We start from the raw sequence: 23423 nt of genomic DNA, 5'->3' as shown, positions 1-23423 counted from the left end.
GGACAGGGGCTGCTCCGATCAGGATAGAGCAACTCCTGCCTACAGGGTTTCAGGATGGAGCGGCTCCTAAGCCCATCCCCCTTTAACCAGTTAAAACAATAGCTTTACCCAGTTAGCCAATTAAAACAGGATTTTACATCCCTAGCCCACACTGCTTCTCACAGCTCTCACTGGCTGGGAAAGGCAATCTGCAGTCAACGGGAGATGCAAGCGGCTGTACCTTCAGATGAACAGGTAAATAAAGTGCCGGCAGCTCACCAGGGACTAATCCTGGTAAAGCATGTCCAGACCACAGGCTGCTTATTGCCCATGCCTGTACTAGAATGAAAAATTGGTATTTGTCCAGAGCACAATAAACGTACCTGTTTGTCACAGTGATACCTGTGCTAACAGCTCTCACTATCTAGGAGTTAGGCACTCCTATCTAAAGCAACCATTTACAAATTCATCGGAAAACCGGGTACTTTAGTCTAATACTAGTCACATAAATTATGTGTATAGTAATTAAGACAATTTTTAGCTTATATAAATTTTTGAACTTAAATGAAACTTTACTATGGAAGTAGTAAGTTGAAAGACTAACTACATTTGACCAAGTTAAAAAGTGACAGTCATTTATAGTTACATTTGATTATGAAAAATTACAAGACTTCTTGTAAAGTTGATTGCATAAGGATAGTGTAAGAGTGCTTTAATGTGGTGATGCTCCAGAAAGTTTACCAGGAGCTAGAATGTCAAAAGATTTTTACAATCCATTTCATAGTAATTATTCAATTAATCAAAAATCCAATGGTAAAAGAAAAGTATAGCCAACTTTTTTTTTAAATTAAGCAGATTAAACTGAAGTTTAATGTTTCATCAGTACCAGCAGATGGCAGCATAACCCATGAAGTTAACAGAAGAAATGTATATCCAACCAGAAATCTGATCTATAGCTGCAAACCTTCTGAGTTTCACATTTTCTAGAAATGAAAATATCTAAACGGTAAAATGTCATGATTATAAGATGTACAATTACCAAGAAAATCCTTCAAAAGACAATAGTTACATGCAAAATTTATGTAAAATGAAGCAAAATTTGAGCAAAATTTATGTAAAATAGTCCAAATATATGCAAGTTGGACAAAATAAGTCCGAATCCACAGTAAGACTGTACAAAATGTTCTATTCAAAAAAGCTATGTTCACAGGACAATTGCTAGGTTCTACTTGTTAAGAATTTATTAGCATTTCTACTAAAATTTAATTTTCAGAAGTTTTGTAACACTCAGATGTGAAATCTTAATTCTGACTGAAGCTAGAAATATAAAATTTACGCTTTGGTTTGAAATTATTGAAACTCAACTGGTTTGCACAGCAATTTAGCTATTTTAGTCTAAGCAAAGGAAAGACATTTGGACTATTTTCAGTGGCATGTGTAATGTAAACCTTTATCTAAAAAAGGATTAAAGTATGCAGTTCAGTCTACTGTGCATTAGCCATGTTGAACTTTTATTTACTGCAGAATTTAAAAGTCTAAATGATTTAAACCCCAAGACTTTACAGTAAGCAGTATATTAAATTATGTCAATGCAGTGACAACTGTAAACAATATGAAAAAATGTCTCCGGGTAAAACTAGATATTTAATCTGGCAGATGGTTATAGAAATATATCACTAAGTAATTTCATATTCTAGGATCACCATTGTACCTGAAGAGAGAAACAAAGTCTATAAGATGGTAATAGAAAACGTTATGGAAATAGTTACTGTGCAGCACAACAGTCCAGATGCACACACATGTACATGGCCATAAATGTAAGATGTATGCCAGATTGCGCTTTTGCTCGCCCAGTTCAGTTTAGGAAGTGGGCTGCAAAGATAGCTCTTGCCCACAGTTTATCCAGTTCCTCAGTTTAAGTGAGTAGCCCCAAGCTTGTTCTACATTGTGTCAGCTACCCATAATTTCCAAGGGTACGGTCAGCAACTGGCCATACCCACTATCCTAACTGGTGACAAGAAGTTAGAGGTTATAAGAGCACTGTATGATTGTAAACAACTATTTAGGGAGAATCTGCAAATGACTGTTTAAAGTGGAAGCAGAGTAGCCATAGCAGGGAAGATGATCTAGCCTTCTGAACAGCTATCCAAACATTTCACAGAAAATGTGATGTAATACTAAGGTATCTTCAAAACAAAGGCATCTGCCCCTCATCCCAATGAAAACAACCAAATAAACAGAAGACAGACCACAGACAGGTTACCTGGGAAAGATCTGCTTAAACAATCTGCTGCAGACTCCAGAGTCCATAACTGTGGCTCGTGTCATTAGGAATCACTGAGTTTTATTACAAAACTGAATCAACACAGTGTATGCCAAGATTAATTTAGGAAAGGTTTTTTATTTTAAATAACATCCCAGTTATTAAGCTCCAAAACTATGGGTTTGTAACACCTTTGGTGTTAAAAACCAGAATTTTCTCCATCTTGAAATACTCGTTCTTTTACAATGGTGCATCTAGAAGAAACTATGAACTGCCATGTGAGAAAGCACCCATTAATACTGTCCAAGTAATTATGACAAAGCTTATTTCTAAAAGTACATCTATAGCTAACTAGTGCAATGAACATGTTGATTTAGCCCCTATATTGTTATATATTTAAATGAAGTATGTTATAACAGTCCCAAAATTAGGGATGTGAAATTTTGATTAATCAGCTAGTCAACTAGTTGATACAGGAAAGGTGCGGCACTTGCGATCCCGGCTGTGCCTCAGACTTTTAAATGTAGTAAGAGCTGCCCATGGGACAAGTGTGTTCCGACTGTGGTGCTTCAGGCTTTGAAATGAAGCAGCAGCACAGCAGTAGAAACCTGGCGCAAATGGAGACTGCTTCAGTCCCCACTCACACTGTTTCCCCATTGTGCCTCTGCTTCCCCTGCCTGCCCTGTGGAGATGGAGATGGAGATGGAGATGGGGCTGAGACAAACTGGCTTTTAAGCCAGCTCCCTCCAGCACTGGCTCTTCTCTCTGCCCCCTTTGCTGCCTCTGACAGGGAGAGGGAGAGTGACTAGTCACTACTCGACTATCCGATAAGCTTATGCTTATCAGGTAATTGACTAGTTGCTTACATCCCTATCCCAAGTCTCATTTTAGAAAATGAAGTATTTACTTTTACTACACACACCTGCTAATACTTGCCATTATTGCCACTGCATACATTTTAAATTGAAATAGATGTATTTTTAAGAGGACAGTAAAAACAAATAGGAAAACCAAATTTTCAAGGGGAAAAGTGAGAAAGGAGAGATGCAAGGAGAAAGAGCCCCCTCTACACAGCAGGACATATTCAGCAACTAATCCCAAACTTCTTTCAGCAATTAACCAGCTATTCAGTTTCAAACTCCTACTGAACAATCAATCATTGCATTGATCCAGCCTTTTCACTGGTTTGTATGGATGAGTACAAGGTGGAATGAAGTGTGACAATACACAATTACTATAAATAAGAACCTTTCTAAAACCATATCAAACAGTGAATTTGTAAGTCTCAATAGACTGTTCATGTGCGTTGATAGGTTCCACAGATTTTCATTGACCAAATTCAATATTGGTACCCAACACAAAAACAGTTATCCCACATGTTTATTACGAATAATTTCTCCTCCTTCTATCTCAATTTGTTCATATAACCACTTGCGGTCACAGCGACATTCAGCTCCACATTTGTTGGATCCACACTTGGGACAAGCATAGAAGCATCCCAGGCAATCTTCATCCAGACAGTCACAGAGGTCCATGCCACTATAAAGCAGCAGTCCCTGGCTATCGTAGACTTTACTCTTTGCCGGGATTACTTGCCTGAATAATAAAAAACAGCTGTTACTTCCAAAATTCATAACAGAATACCTTCCAGCTATCTTGATTACCAACAGTTAGCAATGGATGAAGAGAGGAATTAAATTTGATCAGCAGTTCTCATGCAGAACGTTTGTCACCAAGCATACATATACTCCACTGCTTATTGACAACCATGTATATTAAAATCTGAACTCTGAAAACAAGAGCATAATTTTTATAATGGTCTTGTATGAAGATTGGTAACAAGAAGGTTCTAAATCTCTTTCTTACCATAATTCCATATTTAGCCACTTGCAACTCAATTTACTAGTACAATAATATAATCTTTTGCAAAAGGTATAGCTGCATTTCAGAGAATATACACAATAAAAGAACGTAAGAATGGCCATCAGACCAAAGATCCATCTAGCAAAGTAGCCTGTCTGCCGACAGTGGCCAACACCACGTGCCCCAGAGAGGGTGGACCAAAGACAATGATCAAGCGATTTGTCTCCTGCCATCCTTCTCCAGCTTCTGACAGACAGAGGCCAGGGATACCATTTCTATCCCCTGGCTAATAGCCTTTTATGGACCTAACCTCCATGAAATTATCTAGCTTCTCTTTAAATTCTGTTATAGTCCTAGCCTTCACAGCCTCCTCTGGCAAGGAGTTCCACAGGTTGACTACACGCTGTGTGAAGAAGAACTTTCTTATTAGTTTTAAACCCGCTACCCATTAACTTCATTAGGTGTCCTCTAGTTCTTCTATTATGGGAACTAATAAATAACTTTTCTTTATTCGCCCTCTCCACACCACTCATGATTTTATATACCTCTATCATATCCCTCCTCTTTTCTAAACTGAAAAGTCCCAGTCGTTTTAACCTCTCTTCATATGGGACCCATTCCAAACCCCTAATCATTTTAGTTGCCGTTTTCTGGACCCTTTCCAAGGCCAAAATATCTTTTTTGAGGTGAGAAGACCACATCTGTACACAGTATTCCAGATGTGGGCGTACCATAGTTTTATACAGGGGCAGTAAGATATTCTGGGTCTTATTTTCTATCCCTTTCTTAATAATTCCTAGCATCCTATTTGCCTTTTTGACCGCCGCTGCACATTGTGTGGAAGTTTTCAGAGATCTCTTTCCTGATTTGTCACAGAGATCTCTTTCCTGATTTCCTGATAACTCCAAGATCTCTTTCCTGATTTGTCACAGCCAAATTAGCCCCCATCATACTGTACATATAATTGGAGTTATTTTTCCCAATGTGCATTACTTAACACTTATCCACATTAAATTTCATGTGCCATTTTGTTGCCCAATCACTTAGTTTGGCGAGATATAGTACTTTTGGCAACAGTAGAAATATTCCTTTTACACCTCACTTAGATTACTTCCTAGTTAATTCTAGGAAATCCAAAAAGTGTAAATAAAAAGCCGTGTGTGTGTGTGTGTGTGTGTGTGTGTGTGTGTGTGTGTGTGTGTGATTGAAAAATCACAAAATAAAAACTGAAGTTACAGGGTGTTGACCAAATTGATGGGTAATCCTCTAACATGGCAGATTTACATACATATATTATATTACTAGACATTACTAGACATTTTTCTAAAGTTCCCTTTAGTGTTAAGTATCTTGATTTGGGTTTTATACTTTAGAAGTGTGACAAATTATAATGAATTTAGTATTTATACATAAAACATACTGAATTTGTTTGAAATAGTTGCTTTGTCTAATTTGAGAGCTTTGCCATGATTTAGTTGTGTAATCATTAATACTTTGTGCTAACATCCCTAACCAACATTTCAAATATGTATTAACATAGTAAAACGGCCCACCTGTCAGAATTAACCGATGTGCTTTTTGTTTGTAGCCTTCTCTTTTCTCTTTTACTGCTTTCTGGAGCTAATTCAGTCTGTCGTCCTGGATTAGCAAACTGCAAGGACTTCAAAGCTTTAGCTGTTCGCCCCTGAACCAAGATAGAAATTTTAATTTTAAATATTAATACCAAGCCAAATCCACAGATGAGTTGACAATCAAGCTGGGATGTTGTGAAGCCTCAGGTAAATTGTTAAGCACAAAGCTGGGCCCAAGTGCTGCATCTATCAGGAAAGGACCATGTGAATCTTTAAAGAAAACCATTACATGAAGCAACTGTACCATCCCGAGTGAATAAACAGTAATATAAGCCTTACTTTGATAACTATAATGGGTTCTTATTTTCTAGTCCTCACTCTGACCTCTATCCTTTCCTAATAAGGGTTTGATGTGTTATAATATAGTTTTGGGAAATGCCGTAAAGCTAGATGGGCAGTTGTGTCAATTTCAAAGCAAAACTTGCCAACCCTTCTGAAACAATCTTTCCTCTCATAGCATCAAACTTAGTTTTTAAAAATCAGGCTAACATTTACAATACATTTAGCACATTGGTTTTATTTCCATTAAGTCCTTTGTTTTTTATTTATTCTCCTATAACTTCTGAATATGTAAGAGGAAAAAAACCTTTTCAGTTTCATTTCCTCACATCACTAGATCAAGACAATTCTCTCCAAATATTAACATGTATAGGAAAATGGCTTGTAATTTTAAATGTAAATAGCATACACATCAGCTGATTAACAGAATTAAAAAAAAAAAAAAAAACTTTTCCCATGATGCCACTAAACTTCTGATGAAATGTTTTCTAATGAAAAGAAACCTGACATGTTCTGGATAGTACCTCAGTCAAAATAGTGACAAGTCAAAATACAAAAATTCCTAACCCAATTATATTGGATAGTTGAGGACATACAGTAAAACTAATAAGAATAAACATTGTGCCACATGTCTGTAACAATGTATGTACACAGAGATGATTCAGCCTTTCTAAAAATGAGCTTGTCTTGTTTGCCTTCAAGACAAGTAATACCATAAGTAATGTTATAAGTTTGGCATATTTGTGCTACCAGACTTAGAACAGTGGCCTTGTAGGACTGAAACCACATGTACTCAGTCTACCATAAACTCTTGCAGCCAATTTTTTGTGATGAGAATTATTTCCATGCTGTGTGCAATACTTAAGAAGTATGCAATTATATAATCCATATTTGGTTTGATTAGTCAATATTTTGACAAAAGACTGCATTTTCAGTTTAATTTTTTTTTGTATATTTTAGTCCCAGAGTAGGACTGGGACTAAACATTTAGCCAACATTTTCTAAATGTCTATAGTAGACAGGCAGTGTACACTAATGTTTCTAAGTTAACCATGTTTAAACCCCGGGGAAGAGTGTGGACTTTAACTGGATCAGTTTAACACATCAAAGTACACCCAGTCTACATTCAATTTTACTAATGTGCTTACTAGTAGCCTAAGAAAAGACCTTTAAACATTTACAGGGGAACAGAAAAATCATTTTTTTGTAAAATGTCAGGACATGAACTATTAAATGACTGTCCTATAAGAAAATAGATTTTAAAAGTTAGTATAAAAAACACACAAGATATTGACTCTCTCCCTTTAAAACACATCCATTTAATTGGCAAGTTTTCCCAAAAGGTTTATAAATATCTCTTGTACATTTTTTTTAAACACTTTCACATTTTAAGGAAGAAAAAAAAAAGATAAGAGCTTTCTTTATGTAGGACTCCAGTCAAGCCCCACCCCATTAGCGTGTGGAGTTTAGAGGAGTGAAAAAAAATTGACCCATATACATACGTCTGAATCAAGTTTCCTTCTTTGGCGATCTTCAGTGTCAACATCCACACTTCCATTGATTATCTGTGTACACTTTGGACAAAGCTTCCAACCAGGTACAAACTGTCTTCCAAACTTGGCACTTAGAAAAGCTGCATCATCTAAGTCGATTGAACGTAAGTTTTTCTTTGATACTTTCCTGTGTATGTTAAATGGGTCACAACATGATTTTTGCAGATCTTCAAATCTGTCAATATAAATTTTTGCATGATGGAAGCAGATGGTATTATTCTCAGAAAGAGTCATTCCAGTTCTAAGCTGAAGTAGTAGCAGATCTGATGAAGATAGATCTTGCTTAGTCTTGAAGCCAGCATGACGGGTATAGTATATCTTATGACACTCATTGGCAGCTTGGAGCTGAATTCCAACTGAACATGGATCCATCTTACTTGATCAGTTTCACTGTTATTTTATTTCACTGTTACTTTGCCTAGAATCAATTCTTTGTAGTCTTTAGAAGTTTCTATGAGGATCACCCTGGAGAGATCATTAAAATCAATCAGATTTGTGCTGCAAAACTTTATCTCTGAGCTTGAGAAACTAAGTTCAAGTATTAAAAAAATTCTAAAATTAAGTTTTTTTTAAATATTAGTATACTATTTCTTTTTGTTATACTTGATAAGGTTAAGGATAGGTTGGATTTTATTAAAAAATAAAGTCATACTATATAATTATGTTCTTTTCAGAAGAGGGGCTTTCATTCAAATCCATGGTAAAACGTTGACCTACTTTAAATATCTAAACTTAACTATGGAGAAGTATAAATTCCCAGAGTACTACTTTAGATACCCTGTGGTTTAGTATAATACACATATCATAGCTAGGCGTAAGCTCAATTTTAGCCCTTTAAAATGTTTAAAAAAAAATCTGATAAAAGCTTTGAGATTTTCTAGTGCAAATCAATGGTGCAAGTTGCACGTCTACACAGCAGGGCTAAAGCCGAAATAAGCTATGCAACTTGAGCGACATCAATTGCGTAGCTTAAGTTGAAATAGCTTATTTCAGCTTTTGGTGCTGTCTATACAGCAGGAAGTCGGAGACTCCTTGTAAAATGAGGATTACAGGAGTCGGAGTAAGACGTCCTCCAGCTCAACTGCTTGTAGTGTAGATGTGGACTGTGTCAGTGTTTCTTAACCAATGGTACGAGTACCCTTAGAGATACTCGAGAGAAGGCTGGGGGGTACGTCAACACCACTGAAAATTGGAGAAAACTGAATTTGTGTTTTAAGTTTTACAGAGCCTTATTATTTTTGTACTTTTTACATCGAAAAATTTCATCGCCCGTCCAGCTACGATTAAATTGTTTAAACAAATGTGTTGCAATGATAGAAAAAAAAATGTGTGTGTCTGAAAACTGTAGGTACTGGGGGTACTTATAATTTTTTTGAAGGGGTATTTTATTTAAAAAGGTTGAGAAACACTGGACAATATTATTTCGGAATAATGTTAGTTATTCCGAAACAACACTGCTGTAGACGTACCTGTAGTGAGATAATCTGCTTTTCAAAATTCCACACCCACCCACAAGCAATTTTGAACTAAGAACACAAGCTTAATTTGGAGTTATAAATTCACTCACATGATCTTTTTGTATAAAGGTTTAGGCAAATATATAAATTAGAAAACATTAACAAGAAGTGTACCTATTTTGCTAAATATGAACAAAGTACTACCAATCTTTATTGATAGGTATAGCAAAAGCCAGCTGTACACTGGAAAAAAGTATTCTGCACTATTTGAGTTATCGCTTCCAACAAAATAAAAGCACGATACTCAGCACACAAAAATTCTAATACTCTAGCAACATACATTAATATTTAAATAGAAACTGTTTCAGGACTTAACCAATACACTGAAGATGTTAGCATCATTTAAGTGTCTAAAGCAGAGAAAGGTTTCTTGACGAGACAATGACTAAATGTGTCTTTTAAAAACAGACTGAAAATCAATTGCATGCAGCACTTTGCAGCAGAAATCCCCTTGATTGTAATGCTTCAGAGTTTTCCTAAACTTAATATCAATGTTACTTGTTGAAAGTGTATATACACACACAATTTAAATACGCAGTTAAAATACAATTATGAATAAATGAGGAACATATCAAAGTGTTACCATTTATTCTTTGCAGACACAATTGACAGGTGTCTTGCATGTGATAGTTATTTCTAAAAGTAAAATAATCCAAAACCAAATGATTCGCTAAGGCACTATTTTCAGTGAGCATCAAAACACCTGAGTACACAATTCTATAGCAGTTTGAAAATAGAAGTAAATATACAACAGAATAATCATTTTTAATACAGTAATTATTTCTAAAAATCTTTGTGCCTTATCATAGGCTTTGCAATTAAGATGTGCTCTGTTAAACTTCTGAGTTAAAAAAATTCTTGAAACATATCAGGAATCTCAGCAATACTGTTCAGTGCCATTGCAAGTTAAAAACAAACTTGACACTACTGACAAAATATATGAGGCTTTCATGTTAAGAGCAGCAAGTATGTTTTTGTTAGCTATTTTTGAAATGCACTGACTGCCTGATTTCAGGCTACAGCCCTCAATCCTATATTTTAAGGAACGTATTTACAATCAAACATAGATTATCTAGATTCCACTCAATTAAAATTCTTGGTCATCTGAAAAGTCAACAGTGAGATCTGATTGAAACTCTTGCCATGAAAAACTCTTAAGGTCTGCATAACAGAAAGTAACTTCATACACTTCAGTTTCTACAATCACCTAAAATGTGGAAGCCAATGGGGACTTAAGAGCTAAGAAAATTTTTATTTCAAATTCTTATGGACGTCACTAGAATTTGTAAGCTCTTATAATCTGTATGTTCATTTGGAAATGTGTATATATCTGAACTAGAGCCATGACACCAGAGAATTAATTTTTACATATTTCAGAAAGTCTTTAAGGTGGCACATTAAACACTAAAATTCATTTGGGCTTAAGCTTTCATGGGCTGGAGTCCACTTCAACTTTTACAGAATGCTCTTGTTCTCCACTATAAATAAATTCCATACATTCAGTAAGTCTTTCCGATATTTTGGATCAAAGTGTTTCATACATAGAAAAAAGACACATCATTTCAACATAACTCCCATTTCTCTATGTATTAGCTTACACTTGTCTTCGGCCTTAGTGGCATCGGAAGATTTTCTGTATTTTTTCTATTATTATTTCTTCATTCATTTTTATAAGGAACATTGTCAAACCAAAATGCAGTCAATTAAAATTTGATCCAGAACCCCTGTCAAATTTTGTGGCTTTACCACCAACTTTCTATTTATTTTCATATATTTTTCTACCCTCCATTGCTTTTTTAAGAGAGCCACAGAAACTGGCCAAAATGACTGACTGGTTTGTTTACCTGACAATTCTTCATTTATAGTCAGTTTTATGGTTTTGCTTAATATAAACAAACTAGATATTTTCCTCTCTAATATTTTTGAATTATAAGAATTTCAAGTTTTACTTTGAGCAATAGAAAGCTATTTCTTCCCCTTTGACAATGTGCCTTTAAAGCTTTAAGTCTTATAGCTGGTATATAAATTTTTGACTTTTTGTTTTCAGAACTTACCATCTGAGAATATAACAAGTCAGATTTATCAGGGTTTGCTTTGGAGCATACCAGTGTTCCCTCTAAGCTGCTGGGCAACAATCAGCCCAGCCCAGTCAGAGAGACTCCTGGCTCTTTGCTAAGCAGGCTGATTAATCACCTGTGAAGCTGTACTGCCCCACAGCTTAGAGCAGGGGTGTCCAAACTTTTTTCAACGAGGGCCAGATTTGATGAAGTGAACATGCGTGAGGGCCGACCATTTTGCCTGACATTCTTTGAACCATTAAAATTAAATGCAAATTAACTATTTTATGCAAAGTTTATTGCAAACGGCATACTTTTCATTTCATCACATGGATGACAAATCTAAACAGGTGTTAAATCACTCTGCCTTTCATATCTGAAGGCCAGATGAAAAAAAAATCCAGGAAGCTGAAATATATGTCAGGAACATTGTAAAGGACATTACATATTATTGGTAATAAAGGTTGTCTGTCAACTTTTAAGTTCAAAAAATATGAAGAGGAACATAACACCAAGTATACATGTTGTGTCCAAATATATTTATAACTGATTTAGACCAACTGACATTAACTGAGATTTTACAATGTATTCATCTCAATGCATATGGATTCGTTGGGGGCCATAAAAGATAGATATTGCCAAATTACCTGGGGGGCCATATTAAACCGGAACACGGGCCGCAATTGGCCCGCGGGCCGGACTTTGGACATGCCTGGCTTAGAGGGAGCACTGGTACTGAAATGATTATTTTAAGTATATTAAGATTTCCAACATTTTTCAAGCTTTATTTTGCTAGTGATTTCACTTATCCAAAATAATTGCTAGATAAGTACTTATATTTTAATCTTATACTTCAAAAATTACATTTTAGAGTATAATCCATACAGGACCATACAAATAATTACATTCAATATAAAACATTTCTTTCAACAGCCTTTACCAAAAATGTGTTTTGGGTAAAATTATAATAGACAAGGAATGATTCTGGCAATGGTGTAAGCTGTATACTTATAGTCTGGGTCTGAGTATGTGCAAGAGAGAAAAAACGTTTGTTTTATTCTTCACTACATGTATATTTCTGAATGATTCCTTTCTCTCCTAGATAAAAGGTGAAACAAGCTCCCAGTTTTGCAGATACATTCAAAAGTTGAAAAATTGAAAGACGAATTTAAAATAAGATTCGTAAAAGTACTTGTTATTTGCCTGCATCTATTTTCCTTAAAAACAAAACTGCCAGACAGTTTTTCAATTGCTATTTTTGGGCACCTGCACTAATTAGACACCTGCACTAATGTAAAATTGCAGTACCTGAAGTTCCACCTGTGATCTGCTTTGAGAAAGCACTATTTCTATGGGACACCACTGTGCATTCAACAATAAAACAAAGTTTCTAGGTCAGTAAGTTTATAATTTTCCTTTGATTTACATGTGCATGCTTGGCAGACACTAAAAGGATGTTAAATATCAAATAGTCGAATTTCCATCAATTACTCGATAAGGCACTTCCACATTCCTATTTGAAATGTACAAGAGCCCCAGCTGGGGCTCCAGTACATTTCAAAGAAGGAATGCAGAACTCCACATGCAGCCCAGGGCCAGCGGGAAGTCTCGCTGACTCCAGGCTGCACACGAGTGCCAGCTTTGAAATGTACATCAGTCCCCAGTGGAGGCTCTTGTGCATTTCAAAGTGGAAGTGCCCTCATGGAGCCTGGCATCAGCGGGGGAATCAGAGTCCCCCACTGACCCTGGGCTCCATGCTGCACTGCTGCTTTGAAATGCCACGTGGAGCCCGGGTAAGCTGAGGACTCCCCAGCAGACCACCAGCTCTGCACTGGAACCCCGGCTGACCCCGGGCTCCACACAAATGTCATAGTAGTGTTTCAAATTAGTGCTGCATGGAGCTGACCCTAGACTCCATGTAGCGCTGCCCCTTTGAAATGCCATGGCAGTGTTTCAAACGGGCAGCACTGCACAGCTCAGCCTGGGATCAACTGTGCGGTGCTGCTGCTTTGAAGTACCCTGTTTCTCCCCCCCCCCCTTTGCTGCCTCACACAGCAAGGAGGTGGGGGGAAGGGAGGAGAGGACAGCCAACTAGTCCTTAACATCCTTAGTATACACATAGAAACCAATGGATTTCAAAATTGGAAAAGGTAGAAGTATATTCAATTGTTTTAAACCTAAAACATGCAAAATGAAACCGTTCAAAATTTCACACAGCAAAACCAGATTTTAAAAAAAGATCTTGTATTCACAGCTCCAGGATTTCCGAATCGGAATTTACTGCTTGAACAGATCAAACAAACAAGTCAAAATGATTTGGGATGCAGATGCTCAAGGCACAATAAAGCACTTATGTAAGCCAAGCCAAGAATACTTGAAGGAGCAGTGCTGTGGGAAAGCAGGGAAGCACTGCTGAAAATTGAAGCAAAGGTGGTAGGAAATTAAATACAACTAGACAATAAGACTGTGTTATGAGGAAAAAATGGAAGAACAAACCAGAAGCTGCAACTTTGGGTCTCCCCATTCCCAAATTGGTGCTTTTCATTGCTCATCTATATCCAAACAGTAGCACTAGCTTTAGCCCCCCATTTTTTAAAAATATGTTGGATGTTTTTTATGTGCTTTAGTTTTGAGACAGCATCAGCCACTACTTCTGGCAAGCTTGGAAACAATGGAAATGTGGAAAGCTCCAGCCTATCTTGCTAGATATATCTCAGTACGATACTAGCCAAGTGGAATTATCTTGCACTTGGCTCTTATTTAATAGCCTGAGCAGGCGGTAGGGGGAAATGAGCGGGGTCAGAGTAAACGGGATACAGAGACAACGCGCGGCGCACAGCAAGCTTTATTAGAGACACGCGCACGCAAGCAGCGCTGGGGACAGAGATGTACAGTCACGGGCGGCGAGTCCACACCACAAGGCGGAGAGACCCAAGTTAAACGCGTGGCGGAGAAGGCGAGAGGCCGCTTGGCGCAGCCTGCAGCAGAAGGCAGCGGGGCCGGGGCTAAGCTAACAGCTCTCCGCAGCGCTACGGAGCTCAGGGCGACGAAGGAAGCGGCTGCCCGCCCCTCGCCCCGCCGCAGACCCGGCTACACGCAGGCCGCGAGACAGGGCCGGCCCGGCCCAGCATCGCCTCTGCCCCTCCCCCACCACACACACACACACTTCCGGCCCCTGCGCCCCCTTCAGAGGCCGCCCCGTACCTTGCCGTAGGTTTTCTTCCGCCCTTGTGCCGCCACGGAACCCGGCTCCCGAGGGCCCCCCACCAGAACCGCGGTGCTAGGGGCCGCCATGAACCCTGGCCGCGCACCACAGAGGAGCAGCGAGCGAGGACGCCGGGGCGGCTAGAGCGTCGCACCGCACCACTACCAGAGAGAGAGAGGGTAGGCGCCGCTCACGTGACCGCGAGGCGCAGCCGCGCCTGCGGGTTGCAGCTCGCGACGCTTCCCTTAGCGCCCGGCGGCGGCTCTCGCGCGTGTAGCTCGTCATGGGCCCTGAGAGCAAGTTGCGGGGGGGGGGGAGCGAGGGGGCGTCTCGTGCCACTCCGCGGGACTCAGGAACCCCGAGTCAGCTGCCGCCCTCCCACCAGTGCTCTGACCCCGGGCGGGAACCTTTTCCGACGGGGGGGCACTGACCTAGGGAAAGAGCAGGCGGGGGCTGCACACGAGCGAGAGGCAACAAAATAAAACACCCCTCACTGATGCGGCCTCCGCACACGCAAGAGCCCATGGAGTGATCCTGTCCCCTGGTGGGGCAGCAGGGGAGCTGGAGCGCCAGCAGGGGCTCCCCAGTGCAGGGGGGGCGGGGCTGAGCCTTGGGGGCTGGATCCAGGCAAGCGGGGAGCTCCTCATTAGAGCTGTTCTATAGCCTGACATGTTTTGGGTTCCAAATCTGAACTCCAAAGTGTATACAAAGTGTACCCCAAACGGTGTGTCAGTGAATACACTGTAAAAAGTCATTTTGAAAGGAAGCAAAACATTCCATTCCAAATAAGGTCACTCCTGCATGTTTCTGAATGGATCATCTCCATGGGACAAAATAATAACACGATACTGTGTGTGTAATTTGCTACTCTCCTTTCTTCCTTTGGTCAGGATCCTGAAATCTACCATCTCATGATCACTGCTTCCCAGGTTGTCACCCACCTCTACTTCCCCTACTAGTTCCTCCCTGTTTGTGAGCAGTAGGTCAAGATGCACATGGCCCCTGGTCGGTTCCTTCAGCATTTGTACCAAGAAGTTATCCCCAATATTCTCCAAAAACTTCCAGGATTGTCTGTGTACTGCTGTATTGGTTTCCCAACAGATTTCAGGGTGATTAAAGTCACCCATGAGAACAAGGGCCTGTGATCTGGAAGCTTCACTCAGTTGTCCAAAGAAAGCTTCGTCTACCTCATCCACCTGATCTGGCAGTCTATAGCAGATACCAACCACAACATCACCCCTGTTGCTTCCACTCTAAATTTAACCCATAAACTCTCAACAGTCTTTTCTCCCTCTAAATACTGGAGCTCCGGGCAATCATAGTGCTCTCTTACATACAATGCAACTCCTCTTCCTTTTCTCCCCCTCCTGTTCTTCCTGAACAGTTTATACCCTTCCATGACAGTGCTCCAGTCATGCCAGTCATCCCACCAAGTCTCCATTATTCCAATCAAATCATAGTCCTTTAACTGGACCACGGGTTCTAATTCTTCCTGTTTGTTTCCCAGGCTTCTCGCATTGGTGTACAAACACCATAGATAACTAGTTGATTGCCCTACCTTCTCCATCCGAATCAGGGGTCCTCCTTTGTTGCTCATTCCTCCTTGTGATTCTTCCTGGTGTCTGACTTCCTCACTTACGTCAGGGCTTTGGTGAACATCCCCCAATTAACCTAGTTTAAAGCCCTCCTCACTAGGTTTGCAAACCTGCCCGTGAAGATGCTCTTTCCTCTCTTGGGCTATGTCTACACTGACGGGTTATTGTGCAACAATGGCTGTTCTTCTGCAGAGCATCAACACTGCCCACCCACTCTTGCAGAAGAAGATTTACAGTAAAGCGTGGTAAGAGAGGGCTTCTTGTGCAAGAGCTACGCTCTTTTCTAACAGGTGTAAGCTCTCATCCACAAGAGTGCAGTGTGGATGCGTGGCAGGGGTTTCTTGCACAAGAAAGCCCAATGGCTAAAATGGCTATCAGAGGTTTCTTGCACAAGAGAGTGTCCACACTGCCATGGATACTCTTGAGCAAAAGCATATCTTGCATATAGCAGTCTGGATGTGTTCTTGCGCAAGAGTTCTTGCACAAGAACCCTTGCGGAAGATGTTCTTGCGTAAGAAGCCACCAGTGTAGACATAGCCTTGGTTAGGTGGATACCATCTCTTCCTAACAATCCTTGTGCCTGGAACAGAGTCCCATGGTCGAATAAACCAAAGTCCTCTCTCCAACACCACCTGTACAACCACGCCTTTACTTCCTCAATTCGACGATCCCTACCCAGACCTTTTCCTTCAACCTGAAGGATGGATGAGAACACCACTTGCACTTCAAATTCCTTGATCCTTCTCCCCTAATGAAATTTTGGCAACATTGATTCATTCTAGTTCCCAATGAGATTTTTTTTACAGTGAAAAACTATTCCACTGGTACATTTTTGACTTACTGTGCAGTGAAGTCATTCCAGTTACACTTTTTTCATATTTACAATTTTGAAAAGTTCTATTTGCCAAGTTTTCCTTTTTTCATTCAATCATTCTGATTGTGGGATGATTGGTTCATGGCACACTATAAAGTATTATGAAATACTTTAGGGAACCAAAGCAATGTGTTCATTTATACATGGTCATGAAATAAACCTTACAACATTGTTATGCCACAACTTTGTCCTATGTGGATACAAAGATGTAGTGGAGACCATTCAAATCTTTTACGTAATTGTTGCTGTTTTATTGGAGACTGTAGATTTCAATTGGAGTAGTCTGTCAACAGTGGTTGTTCAAGATAGATTTAGGGTCAAGCTCAGCTTTTGTTTTTGGAAGATGCAACAAGGTAAACAGCTAAGGTGCTGACACCACCAAACGGTTTAAATTACAGTCAAATGGTATTCACTGGGATTGCTCTAAAGCAGGGCTACTCAACTTTGGAAGCCTCAGGGACCACAATGATACTCACAGCACATGCCAAGAGTCTCAACTTAAGTTTAGTTGCATATACATGCAAATATACATACAAATATATATGCAAATAGCTTCTTTCACACTGATGGGCATGAATACAAAGATTAAGGCAAGACTACACAACATGCAGGTCCCATTGAAGTCAGTTCTGCTGATATTAATAAAATGCAATATTTACCCAATTTCCACGCAAATGACAGCACTTTTAATGAGCAATGACAGTCCAGGAATTTTAACTACTAAAATGCATATCAACTGAAGACCATTATATTGACTCACAGTTGTGGAACATGTTCCCAGTGAAGGCCATGTTCAAAGGATCCCACCTGCGGGCCACCTGGTGAGTAGCCCTAGTCTAGAGTATGAGTCTTCCAGTGACATTTTAAATTCCATCTTCATGTTTGTGGTGGTAGATTGTATTAAAAAGAAACAACAAAAATGGACTAACCATGCATTTTTAATCAGGAAGCTTATAGTACGAATGTTTTAGTTTAAACTCTTGAATGAAACTAATTTGAAAAGAGTTTATTTCTCACTATGGTTACTACTGTATTCTTATCTGTGCCATGTCAAATGAAGATAGGCCAGTATGGGGTTCTCAGGCCTATGAGTGGGAACAAATCACATATGAGACTCAAAGCAAAATACTGCAATTCTTACTTGTGACTAGCTGAGACAACATGATTAACAATAATGCAAAAAATAAAATAACCTGGCCAATTGTTAATGCTGTGTGCAGCTTTTGACTTTATTTTGTTCCCATTGATTTCAGTGGGCATTTTGCCTAAATAATTACCAAATACAAATTATAAAAATACTTCAGTATGAAGAGACACACTTAAGTTCACAGGGGTCACCCTGTCTGGAATAGCTCATGACTGAATGCCAATCTTAGGGCATTTGTTGCTTTTTACGTTTAACTGTCACATCATCGATGGACAGTCGGTGACATCCCTTTCTACTAATCACCAATAAACACTCCACGTATGAGTCTTTGCTCGGGTTAACACCCACTTAGTACATTTATAACCAAAAAGAATATAACATACGTATCTGGGACCCATTGTCCCCTTTGAACCACCCCTGGTAATGAGGCCCACCTGATCGGGGGCCGCTGTCCCTGCTCTCCCTAAACTCAAGTCCATCCTACCAAGTCTCTGGTTTGCATTGGGAGGCCCTCTCCAGTGAACAATTACTCAGGATTTTGTTCCTGGAATGAGCGTAACTCACCCACGTGGACCAGCATTGGACGGTAGGGGGACCCAGGCCCTTCCTCACTCTGGATCCTGGCCCAAGGCCCTAAGAGCAGGGGAGCCAATTCTCTGCTCAGTTGGTAGGGCTGCCGCTCGCAACTCACCAACCCGCGGGGTCGTTTGAATGGAGTCCAGATTACCCTTGCCTTAGGCTGCTTCCTACCACCCACAAAGTCCTCACTGTCCTGTCTACTCGTCGATGATGAAGCCTTCGGTCCCCGGTGTCTCTCCCAGGTGTCTTGTGGCTGGCACAAAGCCCATGAACAGCTGCCACTGTCCCTTGGACCCCCCTTGGTGCTCCAGGGTTAGGCCAAACCATCCAGCTGGCCCTGCTCTGCCTGGCACAGCCTCTCCACCTGGTCCCCTCCCTAAGATGCTGGCCAGTGCCATATAAGCGTCCCTGCCAGGCGGATCCACTCCCTTCAACCTGCGTCGGCTCTCCAACGCCTGTGTGGCTAGCAGCACGGGTGCACGCACCACAGCGATGCAGGATCAGGGCCTTCTCTCTCCAGAATGCTGCCCCTCCCCTCTCCACAGTGCGGGTGTTAAGTGCCGCCTGGCCATGAGGCATGAACGCCCCGTCACGTTAACCTTAGGGCAGGCTTTCTAAAAATAAGGTAGACGTTGCAAACTGGTGATGTGTTCTATAATTAAGTTGCACAAACCCAGTGACAAATTTGAGCTCCTTGATTATACCAGTCTTAACATGGAGTCACAGACAGTTTCCTTATACTCCCCTGTTTATCTTGCTACCCAGACAAACTGGATTTTGTGATAACATAAAATGGTCACACCAAAAATCATATCACATCTGGTTGCTCCCAGTCCCAAGTGACCAGTCACTTAGCAGTTAGTACTCAAGATCTTACACGAAAGACAACATTGATAGCCAAATCAATAGTAATCTAGTATGTTTTATTAGCTAAAAAAAGGAAATGAATTAGAGAGATTAAAGCAGGTAATATATATATATATATATATATATATATATATCCACAGGTGGATCACAGTTTGTAATTCCAAATGGTGGCAGTGATAGAATGAGCTACTAGTTCCCACGGGGTACAGCTATATGGCAGCGTTATTTTGGAATAACTGATGTTATTCCGAAATAACAAAGAGCATGTCTACACTGCAATCCATTATTCTGAAATATTGGCGAGCTGGAAGTCTTCTTACTCTGACCCCAGTAATCCTCCGAAAGCCGAAATAAGCTGTTTTAACTTAAGCTACTCAATTGCCGTAGCTCAAATTCCCTAGCTTAATTCGCCTTTTGCCCTGCTGTGTAGACGTGCCCACATGTCTTTTCAGGATATTCAGATTCTCTATAGGGATTTCTGTTTTGCACTTGCTGCCCTTCCCTGTAAGAGTTCAACCAGTTCAGAGATGCAGAATGTTTCTTTGAATCCATATTTGTAGCTTCTTTTCACAGAAAATAAGCTGTCAGTGTCACCACCCAGATGGGCTTTTCCTTTGATGAAGGAGAGTAAGGAATGCATTTTGAGTCATCATACACAGTGGCAACTTACTTTGAAATTAGCACTTTTTCCCCCTGAAGTTCTTCATTTGCATGCCACAAGGCTTCTTTCTTGCTTGATGGGTTATTTAGTTATAGGAGTATACACAATATACATGTTTGCTGCTATGTTATAACAGCATACAGATAAGTGAAAACAATGCAAGTAACATCCTGTTAATCTTCATGAAGGTTAGACATCAACTATATGTATATATTGAACAATCATTTTGATCTATATTAATACACAACAGGGGTGTTGTCACAGGCCCACCCTCCCCCCAGTTCCAGCTCTGCTCCTGCCCCAGTACTTGCCCTGCTCTGTCTGTCTTGCTGGTTCTCCAGCTGGGATCTGGGATTGAGACTGGCCCTGCTCTACCCGCCAGGCACTCCTGACAGCTGGGGTTAAGGCATAGGGCTTGCCCAGCTGCACCCTCCTGGTACTCCTGCCAGGGAGCAGGGTCAGATTGCACCAGCCACGTGACTGCCCCCTCCAAGTGACTCCTCTCTGTGCCATCCTTACTCATATTGCTCTATGCTAGTCACAGTGACTGGTCAGAACCTCAAGGAAGGTTACTATTTTAACCAAGTGTTTCTCCAGGTTGAGACTGTATGCCAAAAACATTTGCACAATCATTTGAATTAATTTTTTCCATATCATTAAGGAAGACGAGAGTCTGATCTACTTTGTTGTAACTCAGATTAGACACTGGCCCACTTTAAGTCCTGGCCCTTTTCTGGCAGACATCTCTGGCTTCCTCTCCACAACACAAGCCCTTTTCAGCATTGAGGGTTCCCATGTCAATCTTCTTGTTGGCCACTGTGACAGTCTGGGTCACAGAGATTCCCTTGAGGCTGCCTCTGGATGGACCGAAGCCCCCCACTCCACTCTATCTTGCTGAGTTAGAGGCTTTGGCCTCCACTTGCAAAAGCATAGCCAAGGTGGTGGTTGTGACACTGTGCCCCCATACTGTCAGAATTGGAAAAGGTCTCAGCGCCCCCCCAGAAAATGTTTCAGGCCAGCTTTATCATTTGAAATTTGTGTCCAATACAAGAGAAAAAATCCATTGTGTTTTTCATGAAACCATTTCCTTCCCATCTTCTGACCAGCTGTAGTGGGTGGATTGATCAAACAGGGATGCCCCTTGACAGTAGGTTGCGGCAGAAACACGAGGAAAGGTACCTGATGGTATAACCAATGTTTCGTTAATTTGCATTTATACTGGTAGGAATGAAAGGAGGATCAAATCCTATATAAAAATGCATCAGGAACCAGCTCTGATTACTTGACTTCTTTGATTTAAATCTTAATTTAAAGCTTAACCTCAGATACAAGGCTCTGAATACTGAGGAGAAGAGGGTTTGGAACATGGATCTGAATTCTGAAGTTTGGCCTCATCATCACTACCTTGAAATAATCCCAATAACATTTCCAGTCTCACTTTGCTCTATACAGAGATAAAGGAGTTACTTACTGCCATGTAGAACATTACCAGCTGGTCTCTGGGCCATAAGGCAGCTATAATTCAGGCTTGCAACCCAAACCATGTCAGATCTGTCTGGTGTGAACCTGTTCCATAGCTGAGTAGAATACACTGTTGCTAAAGCTGGAATGTAAATATATAAACTAAGAATCAGTATGCAAACAAGGACTCTGTAAGTGTGGTCCAGCTTATGCTTATGAAAGATGGCCCTTGGCGGTGACTTACTAGCAGAATCCAGACATCCTTTGACAAGTTCTACCCAAATTCCTGCACACGAATGAGATGATTAGATAAAATAAGCTACTTTTGTTACTCAAAGATAAGAATGTGGTAACTGTTCCTCTAGGCTTCTCCAATGTCCCTGATTTTAGTGATTGTCTTTCCAAACTGTAAACATGATAAGTACATTAAGATACTATGCACTTTGTCCAATGTTTATTATCAAGCCATTTCATATGATTTTTTTAAAATGAAAATATTATAAGCAGATAAAGTTTGTGGATGATCCCAAGCTAGGAGAGGTTGCATATGCTTTGGAGGATAGGATTAAAATTCAAAATGGTCTTGACAAACTGGAGAAATGATTTGAAGTAAATAGAATGAAATTTGATAAGGACAAATGTGAATCACAAACGCGGATTAAAAATGAATGCACAGTGTAAGACTGCATAAGAAAACAAACATCACTCGTGAATACATTAGCAGGAATATTGTGGTCCCGGCCAGACCACAGCTGTTGCCAGACCAGAGAGTCCTGGATTCAGGAGGGTCAACTTGTATTTTAAATTAGTATTTATTTTTTGAAAAAAATGGTCCCTTATATTCCAGAGCAGCAGGAAATGTATATTTTAAAAATTTTATATTTAAAATAATTGCAGTCCACATTTACAAAAAAAGCAACACCTCCACTCCAAAATTCCTGCATACAGGCCTGGATGTGGTGCACCATGCCTGTCATCTTCTCATTACTCTGTGTGTTGATTTCCCACAGCACCAACTATATTCTAACGTTGTTGGTCATATTCAGTTACATCTTTATCAGTTTTTCTCTTGTCTTTAGATTACTCATGAATCACAATTACATGTTTAATTAATCTACTGATACTTTAGGGTTTTGTTTTTTACTTTGTGCTTCTTTAAGGTTATGTCTAGATTACACGCTTCTTTCGAAAGAAGCTTTTTCAAAAGACTCTTTCAAAAAAGATTGTCTAGACAGCCACAACTTTTTTGAAAAAGTGATCCACTTTTTCGAAAGAGAGCACCCAGACAATCTGGATGCTTTCTTTTGAAAAAGCCCTGTTTGCGGTCAAGAACACCTTTTTTTGAAGGCGTTCTTTAAAAAAAGGCGTTCTTCCTCGGAAAATGAGGTTTACCACTGTAGAAAAAACCACCGCGTTCTTTCAATTTAATTTCGAAAGAATGCGACGGCAGTCTAGATGCAGGTGAAGTTTTTTTGAAAAAAGGCCACGTTTTTCAAAAAAACTCTGTAGTCTAGGCATAACCTAAATGTTTTATAGGTTAATTAATTTCATTCCATAATGTATTTATTTAATTTAAATATATAATTCAAAATAACAAATTGTACATCTTCCATTTAGACTTACAATTTGTTTAATACTGGTGCTGTAACAGGAAAAAAAGTTTTGTATAGTGGGTTTTCTAATGTGTTTTCAATAGGATAAAAAGGAGTGTCATAAACGTCAGCCATCTAGTTCTAGGGGAGCCATTGACTGTTCTGCCCTGGGGCCTGTAATTGCTAGGTTAAAGTGAAACTTAATTATGGCCTACATAAGTATCTACATGGGAAACAAACATTTAGGAATGGCTCTTCAGGCTAGCAGAAAAAAGGTGTGACACAATCCGATGGCTTGAA

The 23423-nt window shown here is 39.9% G+C and overlaps 1 protein-coding gene across 1 annotated transcript; it reads right to left on the bottom strand.

Moving 5' to 3' along the window:
• Positions 1-665: 665 nt before the first annotated feature.
• Positions 666-14506, bottom strand: ARL14EP (ARF like GTPase 14 effector protein). Its single transcript, XM_075927781.2, has 4 exons — positions 14347-14506; positions 7518-8033; positions 5659-5789; positions 666-3838 (listed from the first exon to the last, which is right to left on the bottom strand). Exons 2-4 carry the CDS (start codon positions 7938-7940, stop codon positions 3610-3612), a joined length of 783 nt encoding a protein of 260 aa, XP_075783896.1. The 5' UTR covers positions 7941-8033; positions 14347-14506; the 3' UTR covers positions 666-3609.
• Positions 14507-23423: the final 8917 nt, after the last annotated feature.

The sequence above is a fragment of the Pelodiscus sinensis genome, chromosome 5 (genome assembly GCF_052426305.1).
Source record: "Pelodiscus sinensis isolate ZL-2025 chromosome 5, ASM5242630v1, whole genome shotgun sequence".
Taxonomy (NCBI): domain Eukaryota; kingdom Metazoa; phylum Chordata; order Testudines; family Trionychidae; genus Pelodiscus; species Pelodiscus sinensis.
The sequence above is the reverse complement of the archived record's forward strand: the minus strand, read 5'-3'. Positions and strand labels throughout refer to the sequence as shown.